Genomic DNA, 14882 nt, shown 5'->3' on the forward strand with positions numbered 1-14882 from the left:
AACAGAAAATTAGAAAAAGGAAGGGCTTTAGGAGAAAAGTGAATTTTATTTAGACTTGTTAAGTCTGAAATACTTTATACAGTATTCTTTATACTGAGGTCTGAAAAGTTCTTTGTATTGGTAAGAGATCATTTTATGATTGAATTAAAAAGTGAAAAAGGGATTACTTGAATTGTGAAAGGTCATACATAATTGTAACAAGGCAGTCCAGAGACCCTAAATCCAGGGTACTTTTTAGGACAACCCATTCTTTTTCTTCTTCTTCTTAAAAAAATAAATGTATATATATATTTATATATATATACACATATATATAAATAAATGAAATAAAATGTATATATTGAAATACATATTGAAAGAAATGAATATGTCTCTCTCTCTCTCTCTCTCTCTCTCTCTCTCTATATATATATATATATATATATATATATATATATATTGTGAATCTTGAAATTTCTCAGACTTATAAATGTTAAAAATTTCCACATTGGGGAATTCTCCATTGGAACAAATTCCCTACTGGAAACATTCCCCATTTTGATGTGAGAACTCGCCAGGATCAGAAATGGGAGGACCTCTACTCCACCCATACTTAAGACTGCTTTAGGGGAGAAACTCCTTGCTAAACAATGAAGGTACTTAAAACCATGCTTATAGTAAGGCAAGGAGTTCTTTGAGCCATGCCTGTTTTTAGAATTGATACAGTGGGATGCTAGGTACCTATAAAGGTCAGGCAGGTTTTCTCTTGATGAGGTTAGTCGACACAGCAGTGTTTTCTTTGGTTCAGATTTACTGAGGGGATCAGTTGACATAGCAGTGTTTTCTCTGGTTCAGACTTACTGAGGGGATTAGTCGACTTAGCTAGAATTCAGATGGGCTGTCTTTTAGAAAACATCTACGGTGATTGGTAGATGGAAGAACTTAGGGGAGGTGACATAGGAAAAAAAACCCTATATAAGAAAAGAAATCTCTTGAGCAAGGGATCCTTGGATCCTTGGAGATAGATCCTTTTGGAGGATCTCTGATGAGGATCGCTTGGGAAGAATCTCTTGAGAGAGGCTCTGGAGAAGGGAAGCTCTTGGAGGACAATCTCTAAGGAGGTCTTGCTGGAGCTCCTCTGAGGGGACTCTGTCCCTCTGGAGGCTCTGGAGAGAGGCCCTTTGAAACAGTCTCTAGCTGGATCTCTCTTTGAGGAGGACTCTGGCTGGAACTCTCTCTGGTGAAGTCAGCTGAGATGGAGCTGGCCTGGTGTCACTAGAATCCTTGCTTAGACAGACCTTGTGGTGAGTGATAAAAGACTGACTGACTGATCTCTCTCTCTTAAGACTCAGGTCTAGGCCATGTTGGCTTAAGGCCTTTCATACTTATTTCCTTTTTCTCTCTTTCTCTCTTTTCTTTAATTCCTCATTGTATTATTAATTAAATTCTCTATAAAATCCAGTTGACTTGTGTATTTGAATAATCGGGAATATTTCCCTGGTGACCACCTTATATTTGATTTAAAACCCAAGACACTGTAGTGAAACATATTTTCTGCGGTCACAAATTTACTCACCCTCTCTTATATCTATCACAATTTATATCTTCCACCATTTTAACTCACTACAGTTTACAACCACAACAATTTTAAATCTTACAATATATACATATATACACACATCACACACACACACACATATATAAGCTAGGAGGCTTACTGGATTGAAAGCCAGGCCTAGAGACAGGAGATTTTGGGTGCAAATCAGACCTCAGATAATTCCTATCTGTTTGACCCTGGGCAAAGTCACTTAACCCTATTACCTAGGTCTTACTGCTCTTCTACTGTGGAACCAATATACAGTATTGATTCTAAGATGGAAGGTAAGGGTGTTAAGCCAATTGATTTAATCTGTGTATATATATATATATATGTATATGTATATGTATATGTATATGTATATGTATATATATGTATGTATATATATGGCATATATGTATATGTATGCATACATATATGTGTATATATATGATGGCAATAGGCAGAGGGCAGGGAGGGGCAGTGATGGAAACAGAACTTTTATACTCTGGGATCTTGTATTTCTCACCAGTTAGCACTAGTTAAACATGAACTGCAAGATCTGTGGTTTCAGTATTAGTCAAGCAGGAATCACAGAATCTGTATTGTTGATCTGTTACACATTCTCTATCATCAGACACCTGTACTGGATCTTTAATGTTCTATACTGGGCATCAGATTTGTGCCTGCTCCACATTATTCATTACTCATATTGTTCTTTATTTATCTTAATTCTGAACTGTTCGGCATTAATTACCCAAAAAGGTTGTCTACTGTGCTGAAACCTCTCCCAAAGAGAAGTAAGATGTCTACCACATTGACAAGTGATGCCAGGTGGGACCATGGGGAAACATGGGACATGCACACTAAGGGCTCTGGTATTCCAGAAGGATCCCCCAAACCTTTGCATGCTCCTTATTCCCTTTCTGGTGCTCCCAAGTTCACTTATGATGTATATCCCAAAGCACATCTCCATCTGAATTTAGCCCATTTTCCAGGGGTTTCAGGCTGTAACAGCGAAGGTGAAGATTTCTCTGGAATAGGTGATAAGCCCCCAGACCCTAATAAAAATGCAACCCCTGAGCCACACCTCAAGTTTTGACTCCACATCTGCAGCTGCTACTCTACAGATGGAGCTACTACTCCAGAGATGGAGCTGCTATTCCATACCTATGACTGCTACTCCATCACCCCTTGGGCTATTCCATCAGCTCAGGATCTGCTATTCTACACCTGGAGAGCTGCTATTCTATCAGCTCTAGAGAGGCTTCTCTACTAGTCCATAGGTTAATTCATCAGCCTCAAGGCTATCTGATTAGCACCCAGGATATTCCAAAAACTATTATGCTATTTTACTACCTTAAGACTCTTCAAATTAAATTCTTTCTTCTGGTCTGAACAGTATGAGTCTCCTGTTCTTGGGACAAGACCTTGCTATATAAACTTGGGTGTATTTCTCCCATTCTATATATAAACTTTCTTCTTTATTATGAAATTAATTCTCAACAAACAACATTTCAATATACAAAAATAAAAAAGTAGATTGTATTCAGCTTCATAAACTTCCTTTAGGTATTAAATCAGATAACAAATGACTAGGAGATAGCATGGTATAATGGAAAATATGCTGACTGAAGACAGGGAAGCTATTTTCCAATCTTTCTTCTGACACTACTGTGTGACCTTGAGCAAGTCACAACCTCTTTGGACTTCAGTTTCCTCATTTTTAATATAAAGAGGTTAGATCAGATCCACTAGACTAACTCTGAGGTTGCTTCTCTGTGTGGTCCCTATCTCTTCACCTGGATAGAGTAAATGGGGTATTCAGGGAGGACTAGCACCTCTGGTGTGAAGGTTTGCCTAGCCCTTTCTAGGGATACTCATCCACTTTTGGTTTCCATCTTTCATCCAACTCTCACCTATTACTCCAAGAAGCTGTGGCATGCCCAGTGGCCAATGTCTGGCAAAACTGTCTCAGCAGACAGGCCAAACCAGATTAAGGGTAACTGACAGTCATCAAATCCATCAGTAATTAGGAGAATTTCTACCCAAGCATGTGAAAACTTCTCTATTGGAATGGACAGATAAGAACAATTTGTTCCAATGGCTAGGAAGGTGGCTGTCCTGACTTCCTTCTTGCCACTGGACTTTGAAGACTCTGGAAGAGAGTGAAGTTGTCAACTTTGTGCATTTCTGCCTCACTTAAATCCAATTCAGGAGCAAGTCATGACATCACTCAGTGATATCACTGGTCCTCTTTGAAAACAAAGGACTAAAGACAACACCTAGGACCCTAAGATCCTGCTTACCACCTATGAGCCATGACTACTACCTTAGTCATCAGTTTATCTGGGCTTCAGCTTATATGCAAAATGAGAGGCTAGGACCAGATGATTCCACTTCCTTCCAATATCTCCTCCTTCCAAATCCAGTTCTAAAGCTACAATATTAGGACCTGGAGAACAGGATAAGATGATAATTTAAAATCCTAAAGTCAACAACAAAGACTGCATTTTAAGTCAACAAGCATTTATTAAGTGCCTATTATGGGCCAGCCTCTCATTCAATGAGAAAATGGAGGTCCAGAGAGGTAGTGACTTTTATAAGAATTGGAGCTGGAATTCTCGACCCAATTTCTGAGATTTGAGGTGACACCCCTGTCTTTCCCTTCTATTCCCTGGAGTCCAAGAAAACTAAATCAAAAACCCTGCTGCCATGTGTCACAAATTCATAAATGGAAACTGGCTACAGTAACTCTTGGTCTTGGAGGAAAAAGTGAAATTTTGAAGCAATCACTTCGTTAAAAGAGCCAATCCACCTTCTGAGGTTCTCCAACTCTGTTTGGTACGGAGTGGGAGTTCCTCTTCCCTGTCTGTCCTCCCTGGATCAGGAGAATGTTCCCCACCAAGGGCTCAACGCTCAAGAAGCTTTAACTACTACACAGGAAACAGGACCCATGACAGGAAGCGTTCCCGTCTCCCTCGGCGTAATGATACGTGGCTACGCTAGCGTGATGACGTCAGCATGTTAGCGTCCTTCCGCGGGTCATCTCCGGCACCTCCTGGAAAAGTAGCTTGTTTGGCGGTGCCCTCTGATCGTGTTTTGTTGTTGCTCCTGGCATCGTAGACCCTCTGTCTACGATCCCCTTTGTTGGGCGGATCTGAGCCGTGGGCCAGCGACGCCGAGGCTGCTGCCATCGCTCGTGTGAGAGGAGGCTGGAAGAAGCCCCGGTGCGCGCTCCTGGGCCCAAGGCGCGTTCCCGACCGGCGTGGCACAGATTTGCGCTGCGGGTCCAGCCATCCATCCGAGTCTGTGGGGAGGGAGGAGGCACATGTGTTCGTGTTTAAAGCAAAAACAAACCTAAACCATCAGATGGTCTAAAGAAAAGAAAAAAAAAATCCTCTTCATTTTTTTATCTGTGGAAAGGGATAAAAATAAGAAAAATGTCCCTTTTCCCAAATATATCCTTGAGGCCTGAAGTCGAAGACTACCTCAGGTCGAGCTTTAAGAATGAGGAGGTAGGTGGACAGGGAAGTGGTTAGAATGGGTTGGTTCAGAGCGGCCCAGGCCGCAGGACATTGGAGGGATAAGAAGCCGAGACCCCCGAGGAAGTTCGGTGGTGAGGGACTGTACCAGACTTCCCAGCACTGACCAGAGGGCCAGCGGAAAAGAGATCCGGGCCAGAAACGCATCTTTGAAATCACGTGTTGCAAGAACAAGGGAGAGATTATTTTAAAAAGGAAGTTGAGTTGTAAACACCACAATTTCTGGTGCAGTTTTTGCCTCGTGTAAGTGTCCAACTAGAGAATAGGATGAAATTTGGCCACCAGGTGGAGACTGGAAGCCAGGAAGACCTGTACTCAAGTTCCATGGCTAAAAGTGTGCCTAGCAGTTATTTGTCCTCTAGGCAAGTCCCTTAACCTCTTAGGGCTCTGGGGAGCTCCCTAATACTATACACTATACACTATACACACACATATATTTAATGTATATTTTTAATATGTAGCATATATAACCTATAGATATATAGATATATAAAATACAACTAAAACAGGTGCTCTCTGGCTTTGCTAGAAGGGAGTTTCCTTATTCAGTAGTTCCCTATTCCAATGAATCCAGGTTGCTTCACTAATTTAGGGATAAGGTTACTTACAGATAAACTAGAAGGGACTTTAGAGATCATTTAATTCAACTATCTCATTTTTATGGAAAATGGAAGTTAAGAGACTTGGAAATAATCATGCAGTGTGTATTTGAATCTAGGTCTTCGGACTACAAGTCCACTTCTGTAGGTCACTAGGTACTATGGTGGAAGTCAAGAAAGCAGAGTACCCAGGTGAAATCACATATTTTTAAAGTAAGGATAGAAATGGCCTTTCCAGGATGGAAGGCTCAACTTTTCCTTTCCCTCTGAATTAAGGAGTTCTCTCACCAGGATCTCTGAAGTAGAAGATACAGATTTTTGCCTAGGTCCTTAGTATGTCTGAGATTTTGTTCGTTTTACTCATCAGAGCACTGATTTCATCTATATAGCCACATCCAATGAAGAACTACCTCTGTCAAAGTAGACAGCTGCCTCCTTTGAGGAATGGATTTGTTTCTTTTCCTTGGAACTTATACCAATGCATATAGGCCTAGGGAGTTACCTGGGGCCCAATAGTTATATGATTTGCCCTGGGTCACAAAGCCATTGTGTGTCAGAGATGGGACCTGAACCCAGGTCTTTCTCAAATGTTCCCAGCTCTCTATTCACTTATCCATGTTGTCTTTAAGAAAAGGTGGCCTGGGGTCAGTTTGGTGGTTCTGTAGATTGAGACCCAAGCCAAGAGATGGGAGGTCCTGTACTTCAGACACTTCCTACCTGTGTGCCTGGGTAAATCACTTAATCCCCATTGCCTAGCCCATACCTTATTGATTCTAAAGTGGAAGGTAAAGGGTTAAAAAAAGGTATACTTAGGAACAAAAATATTTTAATTCTTTTCTACATTTAATTATTTTAAATGAAGCTATCCATAGTACTAAATTGTTTTTTATATTTTTCAGTTTTAAAGAAACTTTGAATAAACCTTAGAATTCTTGAAAGGGACATTTAATTACACAGGTATAGGTAGCACACAGAAAAAGCCACTATTCCTAATGCCTGTCATCTTAAAGTTCATAATTAAGAAGCATACATCTAAGTTCAAGTATCATAAGGCCATAGTGTTGTATAGTTAAGGAAACAGATTTGGAGTCATGAGGCCTTGGTTCAGCTTTACCTATATTATTCCTCGTTATGAGACTTGGGTAAGATACTTCTACAGTTTCCCATTTGTAAAATAAGGGGGTTGGCTAGATGATCTCTAAGATTTTGTCCACTTCTTGATTCAGCCTCATCTAATGCCAGAAGACCATAGATTATGTACCTCTGTTTTAATATATTTTTCTCTAAGTAATATATTGTTAATTCACATCATAATTACAGTAGAAGCCCAAGTAGTTATGAAAATGTGTAGAATATTAATATTAATGATATTTTGAATATTCTTATTTCATTTCTCAATTACAAAAGCAGATGTAAAATGTACTAAAACATGCTTTTTGAAAGAGCAATAATCATAAAAATAAATGGTTTCTTTTTTTAGGACATTGTTTTAATTCAGTTTTTCTTTTGTAAAAAAAGATAGTCTTGAATTGCTGTTTTTTCTTTTTTCTTTCAAGATGGCAACTGCTTTAGGTGTGCAGGAAGCAGAAAGGAAATTTGAAGCCTTGTTAAATCACTTGTCACATCCACCAGCATTCACAACTGTTAGAGTGAATACTCATTTAGTGTCTGTGAAACATGTGAAAGATTTGCTGCTTGAAGAAATACATAAGGTTTGTTGAATTCTTTATGCATATTAGTAATCATTATCTAATGTTTGTTGGACTGGTGAAGCTGACTAGCTAGCTATAGAATCATGAACAAGATATCCTTTAACTCTGGGCCTTAGTTTCTTTGGCTATAAAGGAGTATGTGGAGAGGTAGAAGTTGGATTCAGTGATTGCTAAGGTTCCTTTTACTGCTTATAAAATCTGAGATTCTATGATAAACAAAACAAAACTAAATGTTATGACTGTGTTAATTGATTTCTCCTTTGTAGCTTTCATTTTTTGTTTTGCATTTATGTTCTGCAATATATAACTATATCTAAACAAAACAAAAATTTTCACATTTGCTATGCTTAAAAATGTGTTTCTCATTTTTCACATTAGTCCATCACCTCTCTGTTATGAAGTGAAGCATTCATCATTATCAACCCTCTATAACCCCTCTATAATCATTGTGTTGATCAAGGTTCTTAAGTCTTTCAAAATTGTTCATTTTTTCAATATTGATGTTATAGTATAAATTATTTCCTTTGTTCTCTTCACTTCATTCTGCATCAGATCATATAAGTCTTCCAGGTTTCTCTCCCCTCAACCTTAATATGGGAGCAGAAGTACTACAGAGGAAAATGACACACTGTCATAGACCCAGTGTATTTGCTGGCCCTATTTCAGAGTGACATAACAATCACAAATATTTATCCAAAGCTTAAGGATATCTATTTATATATGTTTGTAAGAGAGATTACTTTCTGACTACTATCTCCATTTGAAAAGTGTTTGGCAAAGTTTAAAGTGCTTTATAAATACAAGCTATGGCTATAACTATTATTGGAGTCATAATATAATCTAGCTCCTCTGAACAGCTCATTCAGAAATTATTCTGGAATTAAGTTTACATATAATTTTATGCAAGGCCAACTTTACTGAAGTCAGAGAAGTTCTTCTTTAGAAGGTTGGCCAGCAAGTGATATTTTTTGGGGGGAGGGGGGTGTCACAACTCAAAGACTGTTTACTAAGGCATGGATGGGATAGTGACCTGCATCTGTGAATGTAATCCCCATATAGATGAAATCACGGATCATTGAATTAAATGTCAGTTATATTAGTTTTTAATAATTGTGTCTTTTTTTAAACAGCAATTTAATGGATTAAGTGTTCCAATTCTTCAGCACCCAGATGTTCAAGATGTATTACTTATTCCTGTAATTGGACCCAGGTTAGTTACAACTTGGTTTGAAGACCATATATTATTAAATTATAGGATTCTTTTCACTAATGTGATTTGATAATTTTTATGTTTAATGATAACACCAAGTTATTCCACCTTGCTTTAAAATGTTTGTCTGGTCTTGTCAGTATTGACTTGGGAAAATTCATATTGACCCTAATAAAGAAGATAGCTACCTGAGAAAAGAGCAAGAATCATTGAAGGGTGAAGTAGATTTGGACTTAGGATATGTTTCTTTCAAATTGAAATGAATTTTAGGTTGAGCTATGCATAGGCAGTGCACATTGTCATTAGGAAGAGTATTGTGCTAAAATCTTTTTAAACAACAAAATTGATATCCACATATAAACACTAGATAAATATTAATTTAGATTAATTTCTCTTGCCATTCTGGGGTTTAAGCTATAGTAGTGATGGTGAACTTTTTTGAGACGGAGTGTGAGTCCTGTACCACCCCCAGACAGGGCAGGGAGGAAACATATCCATTGGATTGCTGGCCAGAGGGGTGGGTGATGTGAGAAATGTCCTCAGGTATACATAGAGGGAGGGAGGGGGGGAGTATCTCAGTTCTGAGTCCCTCTCTCTGTCTTTTTAATGAACTCTGGCAGGCGATTGGTGTGCATGCCCTTTATGGTATGTATGCCATGCCATAGGATCACCACCACTGAGGTATAAAATTAGAAACTTGGGATTGTGAGACTCTTTGTTATTAAATATTGTTGAGAGGCATGAAGAAATTGAGGAAGGGAGGAAAAAGCATTTATTAAGCATCTATTATGTGCATTGTATTAAGTCTTTTACAAATATTGTCTCATTTAGTTTTCACAATGACCCTGGGAGGTAGATGCTATTATTACCTCCATTTTACAGTTGAGAAAACTGAGTCAAAGGTAAAGTAACTTGCTCAGGGTCACCTGGCTCATCTGAGTCTGTATCTTAGCTGGCAGGGTCTCATGGTTTTGCTTAGCTCCAATGATAATACTTCTAGCTGAAAAGTTGCTTTAAAAAAAAAAAGCAAGAAAAATTGGAATTTGAAAAAGGTTATAGGCTTTAGGAGGATACATTCTTTAACTTTCATTGTTTTATATTATTAGGAATAATATAAATAAACAGCTGCTTGAAGTCATTGTAGGAGCCCATTGTGGTAATGCCGTGCTCAGAGGAGCACATGTCTATGTTCCAGGAATCATGTCTGCTTCAAAATGTGAGCATGAATTTTTCTTTTTGAGAGACTTAACTAGATGTGTGGTTTGTGTGCCTTTTTCTTTTAATTACAAATTTCCCTTTGACAAGCAAAATATTAGAGTTTCATGCATGCAATGATGATCAGTAAATGACTTCTTTCAGCTTCCCAATAACCTTCTAGCTTATCCTTCTTTCTCTGCTCCCTTTCACACCTTTAATTGGCCTCAGTAGTTTTTTGGTATTTCTATTAGAAGTCAGGATCTATTATCTCAAAATTGAGGGTGACATTTTTTCCCTACATAAGTATTTTTTAGAATTTAGTGGAAACTACTGCAGTATTTTTATTTAATTTTATGATTTCATCTTTGTGTGTGTCTCTTCAGTAATATTAGGTACATTATGTACATCAGGTACATATACACACAAACTAAACTATTTCATTTGCAGTTGTTAAGGGAGTTTATCTAGGATTCTGTGGCTGAGTCATGTCAAGATCACAAATAAAGCTCTCATTTACCTCAGGTTTCTCAGATTCCCTGTGAATGCAACTTGGTATCATTCAGAACCTGTGATTGATCTTGGAGGGAAGTACACAGTTCTCTAGAAAGAAGCAATGATATGGGTTGCAAATAGTTATAACTATCTTCCACGTGTCTGAAATGATAATGAAGGCTAGAGACAACATGACACAAAGAAGATACTATTTTATTTGTCTGTTAAATACTTTTTGGAAGAATTTCTAAAATTGTATTGTCTACATAGTTTACATGAGTGCCAAACCATTCTTACTCTTTTCACCTTCACCCATCTCATTTTACTACTCCCCAATCGATTAGGCTTAGAATAAAAGTATTTTCTCGTGGCAAATATATCTTAGTGTCTTCTGCAAACATTGCCTTCTTATATGAGCCAAGAAATTTTCTTAAAAAGAAAGACCAGAAAACTCCCTTAAAAAAATACTACTGATTGGCATTTGTCCAAGTTTTTGAAAAAGTGAGAGTATATGTCTGTAAAAGTTGTTTTGTTATATTGACATATTGATATAATTTGTTATATTGTTATATTTTGTTATATTGTCATATATTTCTTAAAACATAGAGTGGGAAATTATCCAAGTGTATTTACAGAAATAGGATTGAGTTGTAATAGTTATCTTCTTTACAAGAAATAAGAAATTTACCCTTCAAAAGAATGGCAAAATTAAATTTGCCATTAACTCTCACCTAAAAAAATTAAAGGTCAAGGATGGTATTCATATGATAAGTTTGGTTCTGTTGAATATGAGATCCCTGTTTAGGTCCCTGCTTGCTAAACTAATGTTTGAATCTTCTTTGAAAAAGTATAGTTTAATGAGATCTTTTAATTTTCTCCTTTTTCTAGTTATGAAAGCTGGAGATGTTGTCTCTGTTTATTCTGATATTGAAGGAAAATGTAAAAAAGGAGCTAAAGAGTTCAGTGGAAAAAAAGTATTTCTTGGAAATGGGATTTCTGAACTTAGTCGCAATGAAATTTTCAGTTTGAACAGCCCACTAAAGTATGTTATAAGGTGTTTTATTAATTATTATATTTGTGTTCTCTTTTATATATTTAAACAAATTTTTAAAGTTTAAAGCATACTTTAAATTTCATTACAAGAACAAATGAATTTAGTGCCAGTTTGTCTAGAAAGTAGTATTTATAACTTAGGGTAATAATTTTAAAGATATGATATTTCTTAGGTATAAGAGTGATATAATCAAGTCAAAGAAGGCAAACAAATTAACTATTTTTGTCATTATTTTTACTTCATGAAATAGAATGAAATTGTTATTTTCCAAACAAATGGAAACTTTCCAAAAAAATAAAAATATGGTAGAACCACAAATGCTAAACATAAACACAATTTCCCATTTATATTATTTTTAGCACTCAGAAATGAGTTATTGTAGTATGCTGATGGAAATAGTTTATCATCTAAGCGACAATGTTGAGAGACTTTGGTTTCACATGTTTCAGTGAACTTAAATCAACCACAATCACAAAGATAAATAAATCTGCTTTCATTCCTTTACAGTGGCTGCTACATTTTTGTGTGATCTTGAGTATAGTTTCTTGGTATTTGAAATATTTTTTTCTGACTGTTAGTAGTATTTTTTCTTTAACCCAGAAACTCTGGATTTTGGTTGTGATGCTACTGGGAGTTTACATTTTGGGGTTTCTTTCAAGAGGTGACTGATTCTTTCTAGTTTTATCTTATCCTCTAATTCTAAGATATCTAGGTAGTTTTAAGACTTCTTGAAATAGGCTAAGCACTTTTTTTTTTTAATGATCACATCATTCAGATGTCCAGTGATTCTTAATTTTTTCCCCCTCAATTTGTTTTGTAGGTTGGTTGTTTTTGCTATGAGATGCCTTAGATTTTCTTCTTTTTTTTAAGTCTTTTGATTTTGATTTATTATTTCTTATTGTTCTATTGGATTGTCATCTATTTGATCACTAATAACTTTCATTGAATTGGTTACTTGGGTACGGTTTTGCACCTCTTGTTCAAAACTGCTACTTGTTGTTTGAGTTCTTTTATACATCTCATTTCCATTCCAACTTTTTCATCAAAAGATCTTATTCCATTTTTTTGTAAGTTTAAAAAATTTTATTAATAGAATTTATTTACAGGTATTTTAGCTCCTTTCTTCCCTCCCACCACCATAGAAGACACCATCCAGCAAAATGTATATATAGATTTTGACTTTCCTGTTTCCATTTTTTCAATTCATTCTCTGGAAGTGAATAGTCATGTTACTTTTCATTTATTAAATCTGTAGCTGCATATGATGTTCTCTTGGTTTTCCAATTTCACTCTTCATTATCTCGTGTAATTCTTGCCAAGTGTTTTTAAAATTAGTCTGCTCATTATTTCTTATGATGCAATGGTATTCCATCACAATCATATACCCACACTTTGCTTGGCCATTTCCCATTTGATTGACATCCCCTTGATTTCTAGCACTTTACCACCATAAAGAGAGCTGCTTTAAACATTTTGGAACATATAAGTTCTTTTCATTTTCCTCTGATCTCCTTTGGAAACAGACCCAGTCATTGCTGGGACTATCGGTTTCATAACTCTCTGGGTATAAGCCAGAATGGTTCAATCAGTTCACAGTTCCACCAACAGTGTATTTATGCGCCCATTTTTTTTCCACATCTCTTCCAACATTTGTCATTTTGCCCCTTTTGTCATTTTAGCCATTCTAGTAGGTATGATATGATACTTCAGAATTATTTTGATTTGCATTTCTCTAATCAGTAGTGAATTATTTATTTTAGCATTTTTTAATTGTTAATTTTTGTAAGTTAATAATCTTATAAAATCAACCCTTCATCCCAAGTATAAATTCAAATAAACACATGAAAAATGACATGCTTTTATCTGCATTCTGCTTCCAGATAACATTCTTTGTCATAAGACCCTCAGAATTGTTCTGGATTATTGTATTGCCAATAATAGCTAAGTCTATCATATTTGATCATTCTCCAATATTGTTGTTACTTTGTACAATATTTTCCTGGTTCTCCTTATTTCACTCTACATTAGTTCATGAAGGTCTTTCCGACTCTTTCTGAAATCATCTTGTTCATCTTTCCTTATAGCAGAGTAGTATTCCATCATCTTTATATACCATGATTTATTCAGCCATTCCCTAATTGATGGATATCCCTTTGGTTTCTAATTCTTTATTAACAAAAAAAGAGCTTCTATAAATATTTTTGTACAAGCATGCCCTTTCTCATTTTTTATCTCCTTGAGATAAAGACCTACTAGTGATATATCACTAGTGATGTATCAAAGAGTATATATATATATATATTTTTAATAGCCCTTTGAGCATAATTCCAAATTGCCCTTTAGAATGGTTGGATCAGTTTATAACTCTACCAATAGTGCACTAGTGTCTCAATTTTGCCACATCCCCCTCCAACATTTATCACTTTCCTTTACTGACATATTGGCCAATCTGATAGGTGAAAGCTGCCTATTAATATCCTTTGACCATTTGTTAACTGGGGAGTGACATTAGGACTGGTTCATTTGCTTTGACTTCATCTTGCAAAGTGCCATTTTAATTTTTTTGTCTCACATTTTAGAATCTATATATTAGAGTCTAAACGTAGTGGGTCCTGTGCCACTAATGAAGAACATAGATCGTATTAGAAGTCTTTTGGTCCAGACCTGTGGTTTTAGTGTTATAGGAAAATGCTGATATGGCATTTCCTGACACCATGCCAAAAATTGGTAACTTTCTTGCATCTTAGAAGTGTTATAGAATTGCTTGGGCACTGACTGGCTAAATGACCAGCCCATCATCACATAGCTCACGTAAGTGGGAGGCAGATTTTATACCTCATCAGGAGATCAGACTCTCTGATACACTCATAATTATTGAAAAATCAGCAAGTTTGTTCCATTTAACATCAGTTTGCTACTTTCATTGCAGTTTTATTGGAATGATATGACGGCTTATTTGTTTCTCATGCCAAATTTTCTTTAAACTTGTTTCATTTCTGCTACTTTTCTCTTTTTTAAGAAGTGATACTGCTCATACTTTTCTACCACTCTTCTTTCCAGCTTTTAAAAAATGAATTTTTAATTCTAAATGGAATTGGCCCCTTTTTCTCTGCTTGGCAAGGAAATCAAATGTTTGCTGGCCATAACAATTTCTTGGTTCTCGTGGCCTTTCCTTTACCTTGGCCAAATTTTTGAGGGAAATGATGACAATCATGGTCAGTATTTTTTTTTCTATTTCCCACTTCATAGCAGCTTTTTGCCATATTTCATTGTTGTCTTTTCACTTTTGCTTTTTCCCTAATTTGATGTTGACCTTTGATTCAACTTATCAGTGGTCTGACTATATATACACAAGTAGTTGATTCTGGTATGATTCATACTTTAGTAATTATTTGCCTTGTGTCTGCTAAGAAAGTCATTTTTACTTTTTTAGTAATGTTTGTTGGTTCTAAATGATATTGGCCCCATTTGCTCTCTGCTTGGTATAAGGATATCATAATCAAATCAAATCAGATCAA

At 36.2% G+C, this 14882-nt stretch overlaps 1 protein-coding gene across 5 annotated transcripts in view; it reads left to right on the plus strand.

Annotated features, from left to right (window-relative positions):
• Window positions 1-4175: 4175 nt before the first annotated feature.
• Window positions 4176-14882, plus strand: part of NSUN6 (NOP2/Sun RNA methyltransferase 6) — a 38597-nt gene continuing 27890 nt past the window's right edge. Inside the window, exons 1-5 of one of the 5 annotated variants that reach the window (XM_001377200.4) lie at window positions 4176-5073; window positions 7256-7411; window positions 8542-8621; window positions 9728-9837; window positions 11199-11352. In XM_001377200.4, coding sequence (XP_001377237.2) covers window positions 4999-5073; window positions 7256-7411; window positions 8542-8621; window positions 9728-9837; window positions 11199-11352 — 575 coding nt within the window. In that variant the 5' untranslated portion in view covers window positions 4176-4998. Of the gene's footprint in view, window positions 5344-5568; window positions 6429-7255; window positions 7412-8060; window positions 8358-8541; window positions 8622-9727; window positions 9838-11198; window positions 11353-14882 lie in introns of those variants that run through there. The other 4 variants (XM_007504903.3, XM_056800142.1, XM_056800144.1 and 1 more) reach the window with 4 other exon arrangements.

This window comes from Monodelphis domestica, chromosome 5, assembly GCF_027887165.1.
Source record: "Monodelphis domestica isolate mMonDom1 chromosome 5, mMonDom1.pri, whole genome shotgun sequence".
Lineage (NCBI taxonomy): Eukaryota > Metazoa > Chordata > Mammalia > Didelphimorphia > Didelphidae > Monodelphis > Monodelphis domestica.